General features: G+C 43.0%; 1 protein-coding gene across 2 annotated transcripts in view; it reads right to left on the bottom strand.

The window, feature by feature from the left end:
• The window catches only part of GABBR2 (gamma-aminobutyric acid type B receptor subunit 2), a 300,773-nt gene that overhangs the window by 89,253 nt on the left and 187,537 nt on the right, over positions 1-23,983 (bottom strand). For both annotated transcript variants that reach the window (XM_053397182.1, XM_053397183.1), the window contains exons 9-12: positions 16,736-16,816; positions 13,670-13,820; positions 11,634-11,766; positions 2,735-2,842 (exon numbers count right to left, since the gene is read on the bottom strand). In XM_053397182.1, the coding sequence (XP_053253157.1) occupies positions 2,735-2,842; positions 11,634-11,766; positions 13,670-13,820; positions 16,736-16,816 (473 nt within the window). The remainder of the gene's footprint in view (positions 1-2,734; positions 2,843-11,633; positions 11,767-13,669; positions 13,821-16,735; positions 16,817-23,983) is intronic.

Here is a 23,983-nt window from a genome sequence, read left to right as displayed (position 1 = left end):
AGCTCCAGCCAGCATAGTCAACAGCCAGGAAGGATAAAGAGGTTGAAGTCCAACAACATCCCATCCCTGTGATTGTTTCCCCCTGTGATTCACTGAATTGCAAGAGGGCCCTTCTCATGTTCTTCGGTGACTAGGGTGAGGGAAAGTAGAATAGCTGATTTAAAAAGAATATCCCTTTGCCTCCCCTCCCTTCTTGATTCCAGGGGAAAGAAGCAAGATGTAGGCACCTAGCTGTCCACTTGAGATGATTGGCTCTGTCTGTGAGACACTAAAAGTAGGGTAAGCTTAGAAGGGGAACCTCGGCAGCTGATACACACACAACCACACCAGAAAGTTTTACAATACAGTACTCTTTCTTTTGAATTATGGTGCTGGAGGAGACTCTTGAGAGTCCCATGGACTGTAAGAAGATCAAACCTCTCCATTCTGAAGGAAATCAGCCCTGAATGCTCACTGGAAGGACAGATCATGAAGCTGAGGCTCCAATACTTGGGCCACCTCATGAGAAGAGAAGACTCCCTGGAAAAGACCCTGATGTTGGGAATGATTGAGGGCACAAGGAGAAGGGGACGACAGAGGACGAGATGGTTGGATAGTGTTCTCGAAGCTACCAGCATGAGTTTGACTGAACTGCAGAAGGCAGTGGAAAACAGAAGTGCCTGGCGTGCTCTGGTCCATGGGGTCACGAAGAGTTGGACACGACTAAACAACAACAATGTTTCTTCATAAGGAGAATGATCTACACTAGGGGTAGCCAACCTTTTTATACCTACCACCCACTAATGCATCTTTCTTGATGGTAAAATTTCCTTACCGCCCACCAGTGCTTGATGGAAGGAAGATTCACCTTGTGCCATAGAACCCCCTACCGCCCACCTAGAATTCTGAAACGCCCACTAGTGGGCGGTAGGGACCAGGCTGACAACCCTAGACTACACACATAAACTCCAAAACTTGTTCTTGCTTGAGAAAGTCAGGGAACTGGACACACACACAAAAATCCAACTGGAGTGAACACCTGCCTCGTTGTGTCTGAACCAGCAAATCTATGTATTGTCAGGATGCAACAGCAAGAAACTGTTTCTCCTTGCTGTGCTTCTTGAGCTTTTTGTAGCATATCAGGCATTCAAATTTACTAGCAGTCTACTCTTCATTTTACACCTGGTAGATCTTGGACTGATAAAGCCTTTAGATATGTAGGATCTCAGCGCAATGTGAATGTACAAGAAATAAAGTTATTATAACAAACAGAAAATGCCTCTGCTGTGGTAGGACATCCTATGTCATCATCACAATATACACTTAATCCTGGACATACGTGAACCACTTGCATATGGTGAATGTTACATGAAGGCCAGGAAATGCAGCTTGCTCGCTTCTCTAAAATTTCCACAATTTTGGCTGCTTCTAGCAATTCAACGCATTGCATTACCAGCACCCACCAGAGATGGAATTTACAGTCCCTCAACCTGTGACCTGGCAAGGACACTGACAGCCTCCTTTTTTGGCTAAGGGCCAAATCTTCTCAGTGCAATGCATGACAACAAAAGCAGTGCCAACAAGTGAAACGAAAGGAGACAAAGGCTGTTGGCAATCCATAGATCAGGATTTGCCCCAGAGTAGACTGACAGCTAGATTACATAAAATGAGGACAATGGCAACATGCCCAGGACCAAACTGCACAGCAGCAGTCATATATTATACCCATACTGGCAGAACAAGTTATTTAAAATTCAGAATCTATCACAATTGCACATCACATCCAAACCTACTACCTCTGCACTGCAGTGGCACATAACACAACTGGCTTCTCCATCTAAGAACTGAACTATTGATATCAACCCAAAGGCAGAACACGTATGGATAAAATATCAGAATTCAACCAATAATATTGATAATATCAAGTTGATCCCAATTTCATGGAGCTTCATTGGAATTAGGACTTGCAGCAGAACGACAAATGTTCCTGCAATATTCCACTAGGACCTAGGTGAATGAACAGTTTCAAAGCACCATCACAAAACATCCCCAAATCATACTTATAACCCCAAGCTAAGTGCCACTCAACATGACAGTTTCTAATTCATGAACTTTCATAGCACAGTTGCCTGTAAGAAAACAGGCAACACAGAGATGATAGAAATTCTTTTTTTAATGCTTTATTGTTTTTAAAAACAATACAACACAATCAACAAAAAGCAATCCAAAATCAACACTCAATACAAAAAAATAAAAATAAAAAATTAATCTCTTGTTGGAAACTGCCCAGAGTTGCTGGCCAGAGGGCAGGGTAAAATAAACAAATAAATAAATAAATAATAAATTAATTTCACACATAATGAATTCCAACATGACTTCCAATCCCCCCATTGTGATTCCTAAATTACATTGTTTAGCTGCACACTTAACTTTATCTCTCCTAGGTTGTTCAGTTGTGTTAATTTTGTAAAATTCTCTTATTTCATGCAGAGGTCAATCCAGGCCTGCCAAAGAATTTAGGTTTTTACAACGTTCTTTTAGATATTCTCTGTAAATATTCCACTCTCTATTAAATATTTGATCTGTATGGTCTCAGAATCTTGCTGTCAGTCTTGCTATTAGTCTGAGATGATAGAAATTCTTAATATGTAAACATCCTGCAAGCACCTACTAGGTTTTCAATGCAGTGTTTCTATCATCAGCTAAAAGGCTAGAGGAGAGAAGGAAAAGATGATTTTTTTAAAAAAAGACTCACCTTTTTCTTCATTTTTACATTTTTGAATATTGCATGGACTCTCCATGTTTTTGCAAACATTGCTCCAAATGCAGTTGTGTAGCCCACTGTCAGTATCCATGTCCGGACCTGAAACAAACGAATAAAAAAAAATTCAGGTTTTTTCCTCCCCATATCTGACTTTATTAACAAAACTTTATACATTGGTGTTAGACTAAGGGAAAAAAGAGTAACTCCTTTATATCAGGTTTAGGGTTTTAAGCACCAAGCCCACAGTCCCCAAATAGGAAAAACGGGAGCTCTCCTTTCAAACAAGGTTAAAAATTTCACGACTGCAGAAAAACAACAACTATGAACCAAGTGTAACGAGAATTGCAAACTCATAGAGGGAAATAATGGATATGTTTTGATATTCATGGCAGGGAGCATAAAAATATAATAAATAAATGTACTGTATTTTTTGCCCTATAGGGCACACCGGCCCATAGGGCGCACATATTTTTTTGGGGGGGGGAATAAGGGGAAAAAAATTTTCCCCCCCGAGCCCCAAAGAGCAAAGAAGCCATGACAGCAAGCGGGATGGATCCTGCTCGCTGTCCTGGCTTCGTTTTTAGCCTCAGGGCTGGGGGTCCAGGAGTGATGGCGAGGTTGCGCAACCTCGCCATCGCTCCCGGAGCTTGCTTGCGGGGCTGGGGGCAGGGGAAGCCCGAGCTTCCCCTGACCCCAGCCCCCAGAACAGGCTGCTACCTGCAAGCCTTGGGAGCCTGGCAGGAAGTCGCGCCAGGCTCCCAAGGCTTGCGGAGAGCTGCCCGAAGCCCGGGGTGTGCCCCCCTGTGCTCCCTGGGTTTCGGGCTGCGGGTAGCTTCCTGAAGCCTGGAGAGCGAGAGGGGTCTTCAGGCTTCAGTGAAAGCCTGCATTCACCCCATAGGACACACACACATTTCCCCTTCATTTTTGGAGGGGGAAAAGTGCGTCCTATAGGGCGAAAAATATGGTATCTTTTAAAGTAGGAGTTGGGTTGCAAGCCAGTGAGGAAGGTTAGGGCGTTCCTATGTTCTACTAAAATGAAAACAGCAGAAGTATAAACCCTTAGGAGAAGTCTTATGGCAAGATCCACCCGGGTGAGCAAGCTGGAACTCCAACTCAACCATCTAATATTGGATAGCTTTAGCATACTCAAGAATCAAAAGTTTTGTGTCTCTTTTGTAGGAAATGTATACAACCCAGTGTTGTGGTTCGAGGACCCAATCCCCGCTTGGAGGAATAAAGACACGTGGACCAGGTGTATAAGGTTGATGGGCAAGAAAAGGCCACAACTTTATTGATTACAGCAAGTGAGAAGGTATTGGCTTAGGCATTGGACCACGGAAGATTGACTCCACCCACTCAGAGAGGGGTGAGTCTGAAGAGGGGTTAACCACCAGTAGGGGGAGCCTGTTGATGCTAATACAACTATAAGCTCTCCCCTGATGTCAACGAGGGTTGTGCCATGGCCCCCCGCCACACAGGCATCGGACAGGATCCACGACCACCGGATTCCTTTAACGGAATACCCAAATTTGAAGGGTTAGGCGATGGCCACACCTTGCCCTTCCACACACCAACAACACATTCCAATGCCTAACCGCCAAATACCAAGAAAGTTGTGATGATTGCTACGAGGTAGGCGAAAAAAACCAAAAGGCCGGTGCCAATTTGCCAGTTGGAAAGAATTCCTACCAGGCCCCCTGGGCAACCTGGGCGACCAACCATAGGTCCATAGAAAGGTCAAGAGAAAAGCTAAGCTGTAAGGGAGTGGTGGGTGGGTGACTCGCGGTGAAAAGGTGAGGAAATGGGCGGAATGGCTGGCGCGGCTGCATCTTGAGCAGCAAACCACGCCCCCACCAAGCCGCCCGGTTGGGTGCCCAACCGGGAGCGTGGCGTGCCAGCCATGTGAGTGGGGCAGGGGGCATAATGCCCCCTGCGTGACGCGGGAATCGTGTCCTGCCCACAACACCTCCCCTCCGGAAGGAGGAGAGGCCTTATCTAACCCAAGCTCAGCTCAGCTCAAAGTTAAGCCAGTGTTTGCTCATCCTAGCTAAGCTGAGGCTGCTGTAACTCCCCAGAAGGGAGCATTCCAGAGATGTGGTGGGGCAGGACTAGAGAGCAGAGATTAGGCACCCCTTCAACTATGTCATGTGACCTGACAACCTAATTTTAAATACTTATTTTCCCTCTTCCAGGCTGAGGCAGACCAGGTTAGCAGCCCCACTGCTGAATGGGGTTTGGATCTGGTGTAACTGTGCGCTGCCTTAACTTACACCCGGCTTACTTCGCACCAGCTTTTGGTGCATAAGAGCACTCCCTCAACTTCTACTGATTTCCAAGAGATTTGTAAATGGCAGGTAAATGGTGGTAAAGAAGAATTATACGAGAGAGAGAGAGTGCTTCAGACAAAGGGAAGAAAAAGGAAGGACGGAAATCTAAAGCAATGAAAAATTGTATCCTTTTTTTGTCCTAGAGATTTTGAATGTGGGACAGAGTGTTCAGCTGGCAATGTTGATGATGCAGTTTAAAAAAAACACACAAAAAACCTCTGCATCATTAGCATTTATGCTGCAGTTTTTATATTCCACTTTTCACAAGGCAGATCACCACAGGCAACTCTATTGTTCCAAGTAGAAAAACTAGGCATCAGACAAATATTAGAATTAAACAGTAAGAGTCAGACATGAGCACAATCATAACCGGGTTAATAAAAACAAACTCTTCGATCATGAGAAAGGGGTGTCTTCACCAAAGCCAACATTATGCACCCACGTATTTTAAACCTGGCTGAAATATTTATTTCTATGTGATTTACTTAGGCGTTAACAGTCCCAACATTTCTTTCCTCTTTGAATTTGGCCTATGCTATTGGAATTGCAAAATACAATACTGTATTAAAATTAAGGCTCGGGGTTATAAAACACTGCTTCTTTCTTGGTGCTTGAAATAACTGTAAAGTGTCTGGAAGTGAATTCCAACAGTTTCAGGTTAAGTACGGACTTCCGGAACGAATTAAGTACTTAACCCGAGGTACCACTGTAAGTGCACATAGACTGCAGCCTCAATAGATCAATTTCATCTCACGTACCAGAGCTCCTTATTAATAATAATACTAAGTTATGATCACAATATCATTGGAAGAAAGAAAACAATTTATTGAGTGAACCTCAGAGGAGATATGCACATCCCCATCTGGGACATCTGGTTGTTGTTAAGAATGACTAACTGGATGCAACTAGAGTTTGACTGGGTGCTCTGTTATTTGGCAACTTCAGTTCAATCAGATGATTTTGAAAACGGTATCATATTTAGAAATCTCTTCTTACTCCGAAGCTACAACCCTGCATCCAGTTAAAGGCTCAATTACAGCAGTGTGTTGAGATACTGGATTTGGGACATTTGCCTGTTGAATCATCCTTGTCTTTCCTTCCAGAATCTGCCATGTTTTTGACACACGGCCTAATAGTAGATTGCATTACAAACTGGTGAGTTGGTGATAGTGAGGATGTAAGCATTTGCAATGACGCAGCAAAATGTCAAACTGTGTACACATAATGATGATGATGATGATGATGATGATATTTCTACCTTGCCCATCTGGCTGGGTTTCCCCAGCCACTCTGGGAGGCTTTCAACAAAACATTAAAAAAAGAATAAAACTTTAAACATTATAAACTTCCCTAAACAGGGCTGCCTTCAGATGTCTTCTAAAAGTCAGATAGTTGTTTATTTCCTTGACATCTGATGGGAGGGTGTTCCACAGAGTGGGCACCACTACAGAGAAGGCCCTCTGCCTGGTTCCCTGTAACCTCGCAGTGAGGGAACCGCCAGAAGGCCCTCGGCGCTGGACCTCAGTGAATGATGGGGGTAGAGACACTCCTTCAGGTATACTGGGTTGAGACTGTTTAGGGCTTTAAAGGTCAGCACCAACACTTTGAATTGTGCTCAGAAACGTACTCAAAGACCATTCCTAAATCCAACAGGATTAAATAAGCCATGAAAATTTGGTTGTCTCCTTACCTGCCTCAAGCATTAAGTTGCTCCTGAGTGAGCACTCAACTGGCATATACAGTGGTACCTTGGGTTACATATGCTTCAGGTTACATACGCTTCAGGTTACAGACTTCGCTAACCCAGAAATAGTGCTTCAGGTTAAGAACTTTGCTTCAGGATAAGAACAAAAATCGTGCTCTGGCGGTGCTGTGGCAGCAGGAGGCCCCATTAGCTAAAGTGGTGCTTCAGGTTAAGAACAGTTTCAGGTTAAGTACGGACCTCCAGAACGAATTAAGTACTTAACCTGAAGTAGCACTATATGCGGCACATGGTGGCTCCATGGCAGCAGCTACTTTCTCAACTAGAGGAGAAAGTTCTCTTCATCACGAGGATAGATGCTTTAGATTGGTCATTGCCATGCCAGGTTGAATGAACATCTGTCTCTTTCTCCTTGAATTATATCAGACCCTTAAGACAGAATTAAAACACTGATTTTCAAATGATAGCATTGGGGTTGCTTAGAAGGAAACATGTTGTAATTTCCCAGTATATCATCCCTTGAACACAGGAGCCTCCCGAGTTGAGGGGAAGTAGCAGCAGGGCAGAAGACACACACAAAAGATGGGTATGACTACAGTTCCATCTCTGGTTCTTGTTGCAGCAGTAAACCCTGTTTAATTCACAAAGCACCTAGACAGCATCTTAAAAAGTAAAGACATCACCTTGCCAACAAAGGTCCGTATAGTAAAAGCTATGGTTTTCCCAGTAGTGATGTATGGAAGTGAGAGCTGGACCACCTAGAAGGCTGATCGCCAAAGAATTGATGCTTTTGAATTATGGTGCTGGAGGAGACTCTTGAGAGTCCCATGGACTGTAAGAAGATCAAACCTATCCATTTTTAAGGAAATCAGCCCTGAGTGCTCACTGGAAGGACAGATCCTGAAGCTGAGGCTCCAATACTTTGGCCACCTCATGAGAAGAGAAGACTCCCTGGAAAAGACCCTGATGTTGGGAAAGATGGAGGGCACAAGGAGAAGGGGACGACAGAGGACGAGATGGTTGGATAGTGTTCTCGAAGCTACCAGCATGAGTTTGACCAAACTGCGGGAGGCAGCGGAAGACAGGAGTGCCTGGCGTGCTCTGGTCCATGGGGTCACGAAGAGTTGGACATGACTAAACGACTAAACAACAACAAAATTCAGAAAGCTACTTCATTCCCTCCACCCCCCAATGAGGCTCTGCCTGACTGGTGCAAAGGAAGCTTACACAATGTGAGAACCATCAACTCAAAGGTAGGCCACCAGTGACGGCAAGGAAGCAAAAAGAGTTTTATTGGGAATTCAATGGATGACCATACAAGATTAGCAGGCTCTTCTCCTTTATGCCTGCCTGCTGTAATGTACATAGTTAAATTGATTACCCAACAGCAGCCTTAAAGTTTATAATCCAAGACAGAATACATTAACAATAACCACTGAATGCTTATTTATGAAGGATGTGAGGCTAAGCATGATACGGGGGAGGACAAAGACAAACAAATAAGCATTGTTGTGGGCATACTGCTGTTTTCCAGAGCTGTAGAAAGAGCACAGAATTGAGCTTCCTGGGGATCTCAAGTTTCATCTCAAAAGAGAAAAGAAAAGAACAAGCTTCTAGTACTTATAACTGCAAAGATATGCTCAAAAGCCAAATAAGATTTTAGTGGTTGGGCTATGTCTTCTGCGGAATGTTAAATGTTTTGTATTGTGCTGTTCAAACAGCGGAAGAGCTGTACAAAGAAACCAAGTCGTCTTGTTATAATGATTGCCATTATAATCCTAGCTATACAGGGCGTTTTCAGCTGAGAGAGTCATAATATGACCAAATATCTCAATAGACATTGCTTTGCAAAGGCAGGTATATCAAGTGTTGTTCATGTATAATCAACAGCAACCCTCTCCCCCCTCAAAAAACAACAAGAACTCCTCCTTCAAGTGCAGAAGTAAGATTAAAGTTAAGAAAAATGACCATTACCCAAAAGCAAAAGGGACGTGAGTGGTGCTGTGGGTTAAACCACAGAGCCTAGGACTTGCCGATCAGAAGGTCGGCGGTTCGAATCCCCGCAACGGGGTGAGCTCCCGTTGCTCGGTCCCTGCTCCTGCCAACCTAGCAGTTCAAAAGCACGTCAAAGTGCAAGTAGATAAATAGGTACAGCTCCGGCGGGAAGGTAAACAGTGTTTCTGTGCGCTGCTCTGGTTCGCCAGAAGCGTCTTAGTCATGCTGGCCACATGACCCGGAAGCTGTACGCCGGCTCCCTCGGCCAATAAAGCGAGATGAGCGCCGCAACCCCAGAGTCGTCCACGACTGGACCTAATGGTCAGGGGTCCCTTTACCTTTATCTTACCCAAAAGCAAGAGAATGCAAATTGGGTATTCAGCAGCTACCATTTAACTATGCACCCAAACTAGAAGTTATAAAAACCATTAATTCAGTGTGCCATATTTAAAGCCCACAGATTATATTATATAAATATGTGATATCTAATTTCCTCTCTCCTACCCACAAATATAAAGCACACTTAATATTTCCACATTCTCCTGATGGTTAGGAAGGTGTCCTCTTTCGAATATGTAGAGTCCTCAGTTCCTTTTGGAATTTCATGCCACACTGAGTACAGGGTTGTGGTCATTGAGGGCATTAATTGCTTTGTTTTGGCGTTTGGATGCTAGCATTTCGTAGGCACTTTAACTGTGCCAACTTTTAAACTTTGCACTTAATGTATTTTCCCCCACCGAATTGGTTTGAAAGATTTTATAAAAAGATACTTATGGCATATGTATACATTAAATTCAAGCATAGTTTGCTAATATATACTAACAGAGGAGCCATGGGCTGAATATTCTATCAATTTAGACAGTCTTCTCATATTTCCCATGCTTTTAAATTATGCCCTTCATTTTCCCTCCTCCACTTTGTTCCTGATCACTCAAGTCCCTAGTTTATGTATGGCCTATGATATACTAATATCTTCCAGGACCCCCCCCATAAATAACTTAGGAAGCATTCCTCAGGCAATGTCACCCCCACCATAAAAAGGACTCTCAGTTTACTTAGACAAAGTGCAAAGTTTCAATACATTATTTTGGTGTGGGAAGAAACTATGCCCCACAACTACTAGGTGATATGGCTCTGTATTTAGCAAATTCTTCATTCCTCAACTTTGCTAAAATCACATTTTTCTTTACTTCTGCTGTCTGACAAGGGATCCATGAGTTCTGATTAGTGCTAGAGACTGGCTTTTAGCTGGCTTTTATATTCATAAAAGGAAGAGGAGTCATTACTTCTTAAGACTCTGACAAAGAGTTATTTGAAACTTAAAAAGCTGGTCCACTGCTTTCAAGTTGGTCTTAACGCAGGTATTGTGGCTGAAATTTCAAGCTGTCGGCCATTTCCTCTTTCGACTGTAGGTTCATGTATAATGTATTAGTAATATTGAATTGACCAGTTGTCCTTAATTAGACACTGATTACTGTAATCAAATTTCAAAATGCAGCAATTATATTTGGTCTTAATGGTAGCTTATCTTAATAAGACAGATTTACCCAACAACATGCTTTAGTCACACAATGGAGTCATACTCCAGATTTTCACCAAAATGCATTGATCTACCATATCAAGCCAGTGACAGGACTAGGTGACAGGACATGGAGATAAAGACATACCCTGAACTTCTTATACCTCTGGGCCCATCATATTCGCACACATCCTGAAACTAGGCCAGGTTGAAAGGGGTCAGAAAACAAAAGTCTGAAGCCAAGCTTGTCAGGGTCACATCAGCTTTCTGCTCAATCAAATGTTTAACCAACTTCCCTTCCTCAATATGAGAAAGTTTGAGCAGAATGTGAGATTGCTTAGATCAGGGGTGTCCAAACTTTTTTCAAAGAGGGCCAGATTGGATGAAGTGAAGGGCCGTGAGGGCCGACCATAGTTGTTGACCTTTTTTCCTTTTTTTAGGATTGAAGTTGAGCTTTTTTTAGGATTGAAGTTGTTGAGATTTTTTTTAGGATTTTACCCCAGGAAATAAACTGCCATAAGGGCCAGATTAAACCATCCTGCGGGCCAAATTAGGCCTCAAAAACAGACTTTGGTCATGCCTGACTTAGATCATTGCTGCACAGAAACGTTTCTTGGAGAAAACATCTGATCACCGTCTTCTTGACACAGAATCCTTCCCTCCCTAAATACTACACCTAAACTTCAAAACTGTGAGTTTAAACATTCACTGAAAACTCATGCAAGTGCTCCATATTTCTCGGTATTGTGGCTGACTGGCCCAAAAAGAATCCAGTTTTCCCCCAAGACCGAAAGCCTATTTTGTGCAGATTAACAGTACCAATAGTGATGTATGGAAGTGAGAGCTGGACCATAAAGAAGGCTGATCGCCGAAGAATTGATGCTTTTGAATTTTGGTGCTGGAGGAGACTCTTGAGAGTCCCATGGACTGCAAGAAGATCAAACCTCTCCATTCTGAAGGAAATCAGCCCTGAGTGCTCACTGGAAGGACAGATCCTGAAGCTGAGGCTCCAATACTTTGGCCACCTCATGAGAAGAGAAGACTCGCTGGAAAAGACCCTGATGTTGTGAAAGATGGAGGGCACAAGGAGAAGGGGACGACAGAGGACGAGATGGTTGGATAGTGTCTTCGAAGCTACAAACATGAGTCTGAACAAACTGCGGGAGGCAGTGGAAGACAGGAGTGCCTGGCGTGCTCTGGTCCATGGGGTCACGAAGAGTCGGACACGACTAAACGACTAAACAACAACAAAACAGTACCAAAACCAGAGCATAGTACATGGGATGCCTTGTGTGATGCAAAGCATAAACAACAGCATCTCTGTTAAAACGTTTCAGAGTGACTTACGGTACAAAGCGTCTCAAACGTCTTTTCGGAGACAAAAGATCCATCAAGGCCAAAAAGGAATATCGATGCATAGGAGAGCATCCCTCCAAGAATTATGAGGTTGTTCATGTAGGGACTGGACATCTTTATCAACCTGTGGAGAGAAGACCGGAAGACAGTCATGAGAAAGCAACTCAAGACTTCGGGGTCCAAGACCTGTGTCGAGCCACAAGCCAGGTGTGAAACTTCTTGATAGTCAGGAAAGCTAGGATGCCAAGACTAGTCAGAAGTGCAAGATGGTAAGGCCCAAGGCCAGTCTAGTTGCAGGTAGTTCCAAGGGCGGAACGGGTGATGCAGGGGTATACTATTGTATGACATCTGATGACTACAACACGGTTCATGAATCGGGGGAGGATGTTAGGATTCTTACTCCGTGTTTGCAGTCATGAGATTGTTGTCTATCACATGACGGTGTATGTTTTCATTCCACAGAGTAGGAAGTGACAGAGACAGGATGTTTTGTGTTACTGTGTTCCATGAAGTGGGACTATTGTCCTTTGTTCTTTTTCTCTTTGCTGTCTGATGAGAAAGAGGAAGGAGCTAAGTCAGAATACTCCGAGTGTATTATATATAAATAAACGTAGTTTAGCCAACATGCTGAGCTATTGAGTCTGTTACGTGAACCGCCAATACTCTGCAGGATCCTAAGCATGCTAATGCCTTTTGGTGTTAGTCGCTGTGATGTTCGGACTGAAGAAAGCTTTTGAAGCTCCCGAACGGTCGACCAGGAGGGAGAGAACATGCCAGTCGGGCATGTGTTTCTACCAGGGTGCTACACGAGTGTAGAACGATCCTAACAGATGCGGCAACAATGACCACCACTATGAAATCCAGTCCTGTAACACTCTATGTAGTTCATTTCATAGCTGTCTGGGACAAGAAAGCTGGGAGGACAAAAACAGAATCAGGGCGGAGGAGATACCCTCCCCCCAAAGGGAGATCAATGAGAATAAAAATGAACATAAATACATTGTATTAAAGCTGAATATCAGCAACATGAGAATACGTGTAGCCCATAGTCACCAAACGTCAAATAAACAGTCACATGTAAACAAAATTAACCAGTTGTTTCTAAAAACTGTGTATGTTTTCAATTATTCATTTAGAAGACTTTATGTTCATTCATAGACTGGGAACTCAGGCTTATATACGGAGACTGAAATGTATGCCCCATGAGAAACAAATTTGGAAAAAGAAAATGATGTTGGTGGATGGAAAGACGCATGCACACACAAAATAAAATCATAAAAGAAAAATACCAAGGGTTGGACAGCCCCTAAATGATCTGCAGGTGCTGGGTGCACTATTTAAGCACATCTGAATGGCTCTGTCTGGGTGAAACTTAAGAATGAACCATCTTAGGCAAGATAACTGAAGCAGCTTTATGTGCAGAATTGTAGAAATATGCAAATCTCTGTGCTGCTTTATAAATAAGTTTAGATGAGCATTATTATGGTTAAATGTCTTTGATCTCCTTCACTAAAGCAACTCCTTATGTTACACAGTGGTTTAATTAACTGGGGATTATGCTAATAATACACAGTGGAAAACACTAATTTTGATCTAACAGAATAAAAGGATTTAATAAAACGTTCCAACACAAAGATATTGTACAGTAACATCAATTAAGCAGAATTTTTAAAATAAAAAAAATTAAAAATTGGGCATGATCCAAACAAAGGTACGCGCTTCTATGATACATCAGTTTTGTAAGAAGAGATTTAAGTATGTGCTTAGTTCTTCCTCTGAAATCAAAAAGACACCCACTCCGATCAACTGCATGTTTACTTGAAAGTAAGTCCCGCTGAGTTCAGTTAGACAGCCTCCCCTGGAAATGCAATATACTGCAGTCTTAAGTAGTGAGTAACTTTGAATGGATCATTCCAATTAACTTTGTAAATAGCGACCACGTGATCTCTTAATGACAATTGTCCTAATTAAAAGGACTCACAAGAGAGACAATGGAGAGGGGGAAGGGAACAGGGCAATATGCTTACTTCTGATTCCGGTTTTTGATGTTAAAGAACAAAAAAGCACTGGCCATTATCATTCCCAGGATCGTGAGTGCTGAAAGAATACTGTAAAGAGGAAGGGAGATCTTGCGAAGTTGCTTTTGGATGATTGTTCTGTCCTTAGGTGGTTCTTTCCCTGAAATGTCAGCAAGAAAAGAAAGAGTCAACATTATACCCTTGTGAGAAATAAACCACAGCCAATAATAATAACAGCAAAACCAAACCCTATTGCCATTCGATTTCTATAAATTAATTTTACTGAGGTCCTTTAAAGTTACCTTTATCTACCAAAGTGAGGTACTGCAGGCTTTACAAACCAATATGAAGTGTAGCAAGACATATTCTGCTCCACATTATTTATGTGCAGAAAAGATACAGCTCAGCAGGACAGTAGAAGTATCACCACCTCGAATCCTTCAGCTAGAGATGCCAGAGGAGGAACATGGGAAATATACGAAATGCATGTATGTGCTCAACCACTGAGAAATGACCTAAATATTCTCGGTTGCTTGTGGACATATATGTATTTCATTTTTTAAATTATTCCAGAGAATGACAACTGCCATGGCTTTTAAATAAGAACCTTACTCGGTAAAAGTCATGGTTCAAATGATTACTTTATTTAGTCCAGGGGTGGCCAACTCCCAAGAGACTGCGATTTACTCACAGAGTTAAAAACTGGCAGTGTTCTACCGCCTGTTTTGAGGGGTTCAGGTCCAATTGGTTGAGGTATTTTTGGGGAGGAGGAAAGCCCAGTTTTTTAGGAGTTCAGGGCAAAGATGTTGAGCTTTTCTTTAGGGAGACAAACTTGTTGAGCTTCTTTGGGGGAGCCAGTGATCTACCGCAGACATCCAGTGATCTACCAATAGATCATGATCTACCTGTTGGACGTGCCTGATTTAGTCTAACGAAATTGTAGATGGCATGGATGATACAACAGCGAAAGCTGTACACCATTTTTGCATGGTAGGGCCGGACCCTCAAAGGACAAATTTCAATGCCTGACGCACCATTAGTATTTATATAGGAAAGAGGTTATGGCAGTACTGCTCCTCCCATAGTGCTGCAATAGCAGAAGAAGCTGCACACAATCTAGGTTCTGTGCAACCATCAGGAACCACACAGGAGCCTTCTCTCACAGGCTGGTGTTAGTCATAGCTGTCAACCGTCCCTTATTTGGTGGGAAACTCCCATATCTCAGTGCCGTTTCCCGCTGCTGTCCCGGATTGATGATGTCCCGTAAATTTCCTGGGTTTCAAAGGAACCAGCTCCTCTCCCTCCCTCCCTCCCTGGCGGCCAGGGAGGAGGGAGGCTCCAACTGTGTTGCTCCAATAAGGAGTCTAAGAATGACTGGGGGTGGAGCTTGCATGCCTTGTGCCAATCAAATTGGCTGCATTGTCTGGGGACTCGCCTTTGCTCAGCGCTTCCCAGCGGAGAGGTGACGGTGGTTTCCCTTGCTGCATCCCCTTTGCTGGGTTGCTGCGCTGTGGGAACCACCACTTGAGGCTTCGTTTGGCTGCTGGCTGACTAAAAACTCTTATTTTGGTTGCTGATCCTTTATTTTCGAGGCTGCTGGTCCCTTATTTTCAAATCTGTAAGTTGACAGCTATGGTGTTAGTGGCTAAAATGCTGTCCTGTGAACTAGGAGGGCACCAGTTCAAATCTGGTCTCTGCCATGGACTCAAGTGTGACATAGGCAACCCACTATTTTTTTTGGTTTTAAAATTTTCCATTTGAAACATGGGTGGATGGGTAAAATATTAACTTACACCTACCCCATGTGGGCAACCCTTTAAATATTGCTATATATATTTTTCTGTCTACATCCCACCTTTCTCCCAGCCGGGACCCAAGGCAGCTCATAGAATGAATTAAAAAAAAACACAGCTAAACACACACACACACACACACACACAATATAAATAATTAAGAATGAGACAAGTAACTCCCACTGAAACCAACACAGAAAACACCAAAAACTATTTAAAGGAGCGGAGAGCACAAACTTTACTTTCAGGAAACCCTGCCCCAACAGCCAGTGAGTGGCCCCAGGGCTGTCTGAACAATGAAGGAAAGCAGAGGCGGCCAGACCTGCCTCCCCTGTGGAAGGGAGTTCCACATACCTCACCAAACATACCTGTGTCGTGTGGTGGGGCTGAGCTCAAAGTCGGGCAGGTCCTTCAGTCAGCCTGGACCCAAGCTGTATAGGGCTTTGTGCATCATAACCAGGATATAACCAGCAAGATAATGTAAGTGAACTCTTTTAAATGCTGAGTGTTTAATATAAATGTGCTTGTGAGTATACACCAGGCTTCTTCAACCTCGGCCCTCCAAATGTTTTGGGACTACAATTCCCCTCATCCCTGACCACTGGTCCTGCTAGCTAGGGATCATGGGAGTTGTAGGCCAAAAACATCTGGAGGGCCAAGGTTGAGGAAGCCTGCTATACACCTAACATCATGCCCCCTTGATGCTTCCCTTTACGGCTGATTAAAACTAGCCCCCCCCTGCAGTGGGGGGAGATGAGAGTGGGGGGGCAGAGCTCTGAGTCTGGTGAATGCATATTTTGCAAGAGTAATAGTTTATGCTTGCACCTTTTGTGATAAGGATTTGAACCTAAGCACAAGTGCTAAGCACAGATATGGATTTACTCGACGTCTATTGGACTGGATTCTCTGAAAGTACCTAAGGGCTGGTTTGCTGGTTGAACAGAATGGGGTGGTAGATTCCGGACTGTACCACTTCAGCCTATAGGTGCCAAAAATTTGAATGTTCCTTTACATAAGAAGCTCCCAGCATGCCTCTCTCTCATGGGGAGGCCTATGCCTGATGTACTAAAGAACTTTTCCTTTAAATGTGGCATCATTACAAAATATTCCACGCATACGAACCTGCAGTCTGAAGCAGCACAGTCTAAATACTACATTATTGAGCCGGTTTTACTCTGTGGCAGTAGTGAAACATTTCTGTTTGCTGCATTCCATGTGACATAAAAATTATACAGAAAGCTATGGTATCATTCCTTTGCTCTCTTCAATATTCCTGCCTTACCGTGGAATTTGATGGTGTTGTTAATCATTTCCAGTGAATCAAGTATAGCATTATATTCTCCCACCTTCACTTCCTTTTTGTCTGTGGAGAAACAAACAAATGGGATTGTTTATGTCAGCTCACATATTCTTCATTTCTAATAGCTGCTATATTTACCTTTCTGTCTCTCGCATTGTTGCTGTACCTGCCATCAAGGTAGCATATGAAATGACTCAGAGAAGCTAAATGGAGCTAGAGTTGTGGCAAAATTTTAAAGCAACGCTGGTAACAATATTGAGCAGTTACTGCAATTCAAATCACTGCAAGCTTATACTGTATTACGCTACCCCCAATGTTATTTAAAATTATTCTGGCTATTAATTAATACTTCTTCAAGTCTCAGGGGAACGCTGACAAACTTGTCCTGAAAACCAATGGCTGGAGTGCATTCCAGAAGGAAACCCCAAAACAGTGTGGATCTCATGGGGTTCCCAAACCATTACAAGAAAATTCAACATGCAAGCAAGCCAAGCAGTAGTCCTGACAACCATTTCAAATCTCCAAGAAGGGCTAACCAAGCAAAGAGGCAGGATTCTAAAGTGACAAGGAGGAATAAAGAACAAGCAAAACCCCAAGAACAGCCTAAAGCTAAAGTAATAGGCCACCATGTGAAAAGCTCCAATGCAAACCTATGCAGGCTTGCCAGGAATTGTCATCACAGCTAGTCAGGCAACAACTGTACTAAAACCACAAGGCACTAAAACTACATGGCTGAATTGCTCTAGACAAGGGTTTTGATCCTGACATCTAGTTCCTAAGCCACAGAACTGGGAACCCAGTTTACCTGGGATTTGTTCAGTGTGTATAAGTACACTGGTACCTCGGGTTAAGTACTTAATTCGTTCCTGAGGTCCGTACTTAACCTGAAACTGTTCTTAACCTGAACCACCACTTTAGCCAATGGGGCCTCCTGCTGCCACCGCGCCACACAATTTCTGTTCTTATCCTGAAGCAAAGTTCTTAACCTGAAGCACTATTTCTGGGTTAGCGGAGTCTGTAACCTGAAGCGTATATAACCTGAAGCGTATGTAAGCCGAGGTACCACTGTACTTCTGAGTGCATTGCTGGTGGTAAGGAATATATATATATATATAAAGAAAAATTCCCTGAATGCCAAGATCCAGGTTTGGGGCAAGTACTCTTTGGTGTGAGTACCCCACCAGAGATTTAAAATCACAACATATGCAGCAAAGTAAAGCATGGAAATATAGGCTGTTAGACCTGTAAAATATCTCCTTCTACATTTTCTTCCCCCAGCATAGAAAAAGGACTATGTTTGGTATGTTAAAAATGGTTTACTTACTCTCCAAAGATCAGATTCATGCTTTCCATAGAACATTCAGAAAAGGTTGCACAAGCAGTGAAACTTGGCTTAGTTACAGGGGTGAATGTTCCTAAATTATTGGTATAGGAACTCAAAGAGAGGCTTGTTAGAGCCATGCAGTCTGAGCTTGGAGCAATCAGCTCAGATGTCTTTACACACTGAGCTTCTCAGGTAGACTGGGAGAAATCAATAGTTCCTCCCAAGGTGAGGTAAGCCTGGCGGAGCAACTTACTTTATGGTCTTAACCCCTTTCATGCAACAATTAAGACTTAAACATGTTGGTTATATAAGGCACAAACATGACAAGACCTCCATATTCACAACTCCGTAACCCCCTGGTGACTAGAGCTTATTGTACTGTGCTGGAGGCCATTCCTGAAAGTTTGGAATATGGCATATCTAGCAAGACTATGAATCTAGATCACTGTGTTTATCGTCTATTTGTTTGGTTGTAAGTTGCTTTTGGTCTAGGAATCTGCAGAATTCTTGTCGCCTCGTCAGATCTCAGTTCTTAATATTTTTAGTGGCACAGAATGTCTCTAGTGTGGATACAACATTCATTCCCAAGTGTTCATGCTGATGTGCAGTAAGAGAAAGGTGCTGTGATAATACATTTAGTTGCTTAAATGGGTACAATGAGCCCAAAGAATCCACCCACAAGGAAGGCTGCCTGTTGTGTCTTTGTGACTCTTAACTGCTCTTGCCTTGCCTTCTCCAAAATGACCTCAACAGGGTAAGTTCTGATACATTCTGTCACTTCCAATGAGGCAGAATTACCCAGTGGAGGCTGCTCACTGCCCTTCTGGGTGAATCACTGCTCAGGGCATCCCTTTCTCCAATGAAGAGACATGCTCACAACAGTAAATTGCGCAGGTAAAGTAGGGAGCCTGTACTTTGTTTTCATTTGGGGAGAGATAGCATTCCTCAGTCATGAGAAGTCTGTGAAGCAGCAAGACAGGAAGGGAGATTTAAGTTGAAAACAGGGGGGTTGAAGTCGCTGTCTGGCTGTCCAGAGCTGGAGCTTTAAGGAGTAGGAGTATAAACAAACAAGTGGGAACCTGTAACAAAATTTCACAGTCTCTGTATTCCAAATCCCTGATAGGAGTGCTTCTGTTTAGGACTTGAGTCTGGAATTGGGGTGTTATGTACTGAGGTGAATAGGATCCAAAATGCAGCAGTCTGATTGGTCCTAGAACAATAGGATTCAGAATGCAGCAGTATGATTGGTCCTAGAACAATGCAGCAGTATGATTGGTCTGCAGGAGCCACCCAATCCAGCTCCAGACGGAAGTGAATCCACAACCTGATTGGCCTACAGGAGAATTCTGGAATTAGCCAATCACGTGCAGCCCATTGTGTAAATAATGTATATAAAGCAGATCCTTTGAGGGGACTTTCATTCCTCCTCACCACTATGAGCTGAATAAAGAGAATGAAATTCACTCTGAGTATATTTCATGGGGCTTGCAAAGGATCTAAACATGGGCATTTGTTGCTATATAGATAGGGAGTGGTGCATACCATGAAGAGGGGGGAAAATTCACCTCTTGGTTCACTTCCCCGCTCCCTGGGATTCTAATTCTAACTCAATCCCTCCTCCTCTATTTCCCTTATTTTGGCATATCCCTATCTTGCTTCCAGAGTTATAGGCTATTATACTAGTAGATACTTCCTGTAAAGTTGCAGGGAATAATATATCAGCTGGGATTGTTATGCAACCAAGAACAAGAACAATTGCTGGTGGGAAATGTGGCAATTCAAGGTGCATGTAACAGCATCTGGAAGCTTTCAGCTCCTCTGAAGGGCTGTGAATTTTTCCTCAGGATAATTAAACTGAGGTTTAAAAAACCTTGGTGCTTTTATTCACACTGACTAAGACACAAAATAGCTAAGTAACCTATAAATACTACTACAAAGGGAGAGAGATAAAATGTATGATAAAATTGGGTAAAAATTGCACTTCCTACCTGCCAGTCAACTGATAAGAAGAGCTAAAAATATCAGTGAGACATCTGTGGCCAGCAGAGATAAGAAATGTTTAGGCGTATCAGAGGAAATAAAAGTTATTCCAGTGAGCCAGTTACTAGATAAAGATGGTAAAGCTGTCAGTCATGATAAAGTGAAGAAAGACAATAACGAAATGTATCAGCTTAACATTTTAGGGGAAAGCTCTGTGGTTTTTGTTGTTGTTTTTTAACTGAACTGAAGTACTTCTTGCAATTAAGTGGAAACGGGGAAAGAGTTAACAAAACCAGTAAAAGTAATGCAGAAGATCAGTTTGAAATATATATGTGAATTTCCAGGGTTAATACGATGGCCATAGTCTGACCAAAATTCGCCCCGGTTTTTCTTTTCTTTTTTAAATGTCCCCTTGATTTCAATAGGAAAAATTAGGCCCAAATGTGTTAGGATATTTCCGTTCCACCTTAAAAGGGAGCAGGCTTTGTGAGTCACACAGTCTGCGTATTTCCTGTTCACAGGATGTTTATGTTTTCAGTTGCTTTCGTTTCCTTCTTGTTGCCTGAACGCCGATGCAGGCGGTCATGTTTTTCTTTGTTCTGACCAACGCTAAATAAACTGTAAATATGCTCTCCTGCTGTGCATCTTTCGCTGTGTGAATTCTGCTGATAGAGTGTGCACCAGCCTAAGAATGTGGCAATCTATTTCTGAGGCTTCGTGTCGCTATTTGCTGATACTGCCTGTCTACGGGAGGTCGATGGATCGTCCGGCAGCCGGCTTGGGGGCTCAGATGGACTCTGTCTCCTTGGCAGTATCCCAACACTTTCCTGTTCCTGCACTTTCCTGCCACTTCTGGAAGAAGTGCAAGTATGGGACACCAAGAGTCTTAAAGCTTGTGTTGCCATTCTACTGAGTTGGGTCAACAGGCTGCCCTCTATTTGGGTGGGACAGCATCTCAGCACCAAACAGCTGGTCAACATAATGGACCAGAGTTATAGCCCACAAAAGAGAGATATTGTTTCAGATTATGGCAACTCAGGCCTGGATTTTGTTAAACTCCCCACCCCGCACAGCTACCAATTCCCTTTATGGCCTAGAAGGTCAAGGGGGGGGGCTTTTATTTTATTTTATTGGTATTCAGCCACTTTTAAAACCCTTTGACCCTCTTTTTTCACTTTGTCTTCATTGCCAACAAATAACTCAAAACCTTTTTGTTTTCTTATACCAGTTCACCTTTCAGTAGCTATAAAGGTAAAGGGTAAAGGGACCCCTGACCATTAGGTCCAGTCGTGGCCGACTCTGGGGTTGCGGCACTCATCTCTTTTTATTAGCAGAGGGAGCCGGCGTACAGCTTCTGGGTCATGTGGCCAGCATGACTAAGCAGCTTCTGGAGAACCAGAGCAGTGCACGGAAACGCCGTTTACCTTCCCGCCAGAGCAGTACCTATTTATCTACTTGTACTTTGACGTGCTTTTGAACTGCTAGGTTGGCAGGAGCACGGACCGAGCAACAGGAGCTCACCCCGTCGCAGGGATTCGAACCGCCAACCTTCTGATCGGCAAGCCCTAGGCTCTGTGGTTTAACCCACAGCGCCACCCGCATCCTTCAGTAGCTATAACAAGGGACAAAACAGGCAAAAAAAAAGGGGGAGGCATTATTCAGTTATTGAAGCTTTTTTCGCAATACAGTGGTACCTCGAGTTACAAACGCCTCAGGTTACAAACTCTGCTAACCTGGAAGAGTTACCTCGAGTTGAGAACTTTGCCCCAGGATGAGAATGGAAATCATCGTGTCGGCGGCACAGCAGCAGCAAGAGGCCTCATTGGTGAAAGCACGCCTCTAGTTAAGAACAGTTTCAGGTTAAGAACGGGCCTCCGGAATGAATTAAGTTTGTTACTAGAGGTATTAATAGAGTGCAACCTTTGTTTACTCATAAGGCTTGTGGTTACACTTTAAATAGCACTGGTTATTGTCGCTTTCAGGAGGTTATAGTTCCATTCTCTAATCAATACCTTACCAATTACTGTGTCCCTTTGTTTCCCCAGTAAGCACTACACTCCAAAGGAAATTACACATAGTTTTCAACTTGGTCTTCACTTCCTCCTCTCAGGATTGCAGCTATGGTGACAATCCACCCTCTTATTTGCCTATATTAATTTTGAGCCAATAGGATGAGGCAGAGCATCCATTAAATGACCAATCAAAACCAAACACCCCCTTGATGCCTTTGATTCTGAATATAAAACCCGCAACTGCCCCAAGCATAGCCACCCCCTTTGTTGACAATAGGCTACAGTGACAGTTTAACTGACACTTTGCAGCCTGCTAGTCTGCCTTTGATAAAATAATTCATCCTTCTAACATTTCCCTCCAGGAAAGAACAAAAGTCACTTTGGTTCACAGCTAACCCTTTACTTGCACCGTATTGTTTGAAACGTTGTTAACAACCTTATAATAAATTTTACCACATAAGCAAGATATTACAAATCATTGTTTTCCTTTATGGAAAACACTTCCCATTAGATCTAATTAAACACCAATATAATGGATTCTAAACTAAGAATAATGGCTGCAACTAATTACACAGCGATCAGAAATACGGAACCCTTCTTTGTTAAATGAAGACTCCATGTCTGCTGGTAAAACTATTTCTGCTGCCTATTTTAGATTCACTATCAGATTCGGGGGGGCTTTTCAATGAGAGAGAAAAAACCCTGCACATTATTCTCATATGGAAAATTGTAACTTCCCCCACTTGTGTCAACCTGTTAAGTCACACACAGATATGCCAGCAATCCTGGAACTGAAATTTCCAAAACACAGACAAACCTGTGTCTGTGGTTCTGATGACACACTGAATAGTCATGGCGTCCTTCAAAGGATCATTGGAACAGCAGTTTGTTATAGGTGCTGGACATTGTTAGGAGACCCCTATTCCCCTCATGGAGCTACAAATTCTAGAATGGTTTAACCGTCAATCCTTCTTCCTGAAGAACTCAGGGAAAGAGCTATAATTTCCTTTGAGAATTCACAGATCTCTAGCAAAGCACACACACACAAAAATCCAATTTCTGGAGGGGTCAGGTCTTTACTATCCTAAAGATTGTTGGGCATGCTGCCTATGTAAGAAATGGAACTGCTCGCAGAATAAATCTACAGGCCTATTGAGATATATTTTTTAGTTTTCCATTAATATGAGTGGAAAAGACTAGCAACTGACCAGCCTTCGAGGATACAATGGTATTTGTAAAGTTCAGGATATAGCAGGCTGTAATAGTTTTAGTTCCCTATTTCAACATTCAGTGTCACTGACATATTTATTTCAGTGATACTGATCTCAACAGATATACCCTTAAGGTCTGCTGTCTATAGAGTTTTCTGTCTTTAATAGTGTTGTTTCTCATGATTTCGCTTTAGAGAGAATGTATGGTTTTTGTTTGTATGTTTGTTTATTTCAGGCACCCCCAAACTCGGCCCTCTGGATTTTTTTGGGCTACAACTCCCATCATCCCTAGCTAACAGGACCGGTGGTCAGGGATGATGGGAATTGTAGTCCCAAAACATCTAGAGGGCCGGGTTTGGGGATGCCTGGTTTATTTCATAAAAATTATACACTGCTTCATTGTAAAACCAACAACAACCTCAAAGCAGTTTCCTTTTTCTTGCCTCCCTGGAAGAAGGCCACTTTTCAGAAATTCTCTAAATATTCACCATTGGCAGTGGGGTGGTTGCCAACCCTAGGGCTGCCATATGTCCAAATTTCCCAATAAATTACTGGGATTTCAAAAGCGGAATTGACGTCCCAGGGGAATTTCCAAAAGGCGGCGCTTTGTCCTGGATCTTATGCAAGTCAATCAAAAAAAAAAATCAAATCACATGTTTTGGGGGGGGGTTGGGGAGAGAAAAAAAAGCTCACCAACTTTCGG

The sequence above is a fragment of the Podarcis raffonei genome, chromosome 7 (genome assembly GCF_027172205.1).
Source record: "Podarcis raffonei isolate rPodRaf1 chromosome 7, rPodRaf1.pri, whole genome shotgun sequence".
NCBI lineage: Eukaryota > Metazoa > Chordata > Lepidosauria > Squamata > Lacertidae > Podarcis > Podarcis raffonei.
Note: the sequence above shows the minus strand (reverse complement) of the source record. Positions and strands in the feature narration are given on the sequence as shown.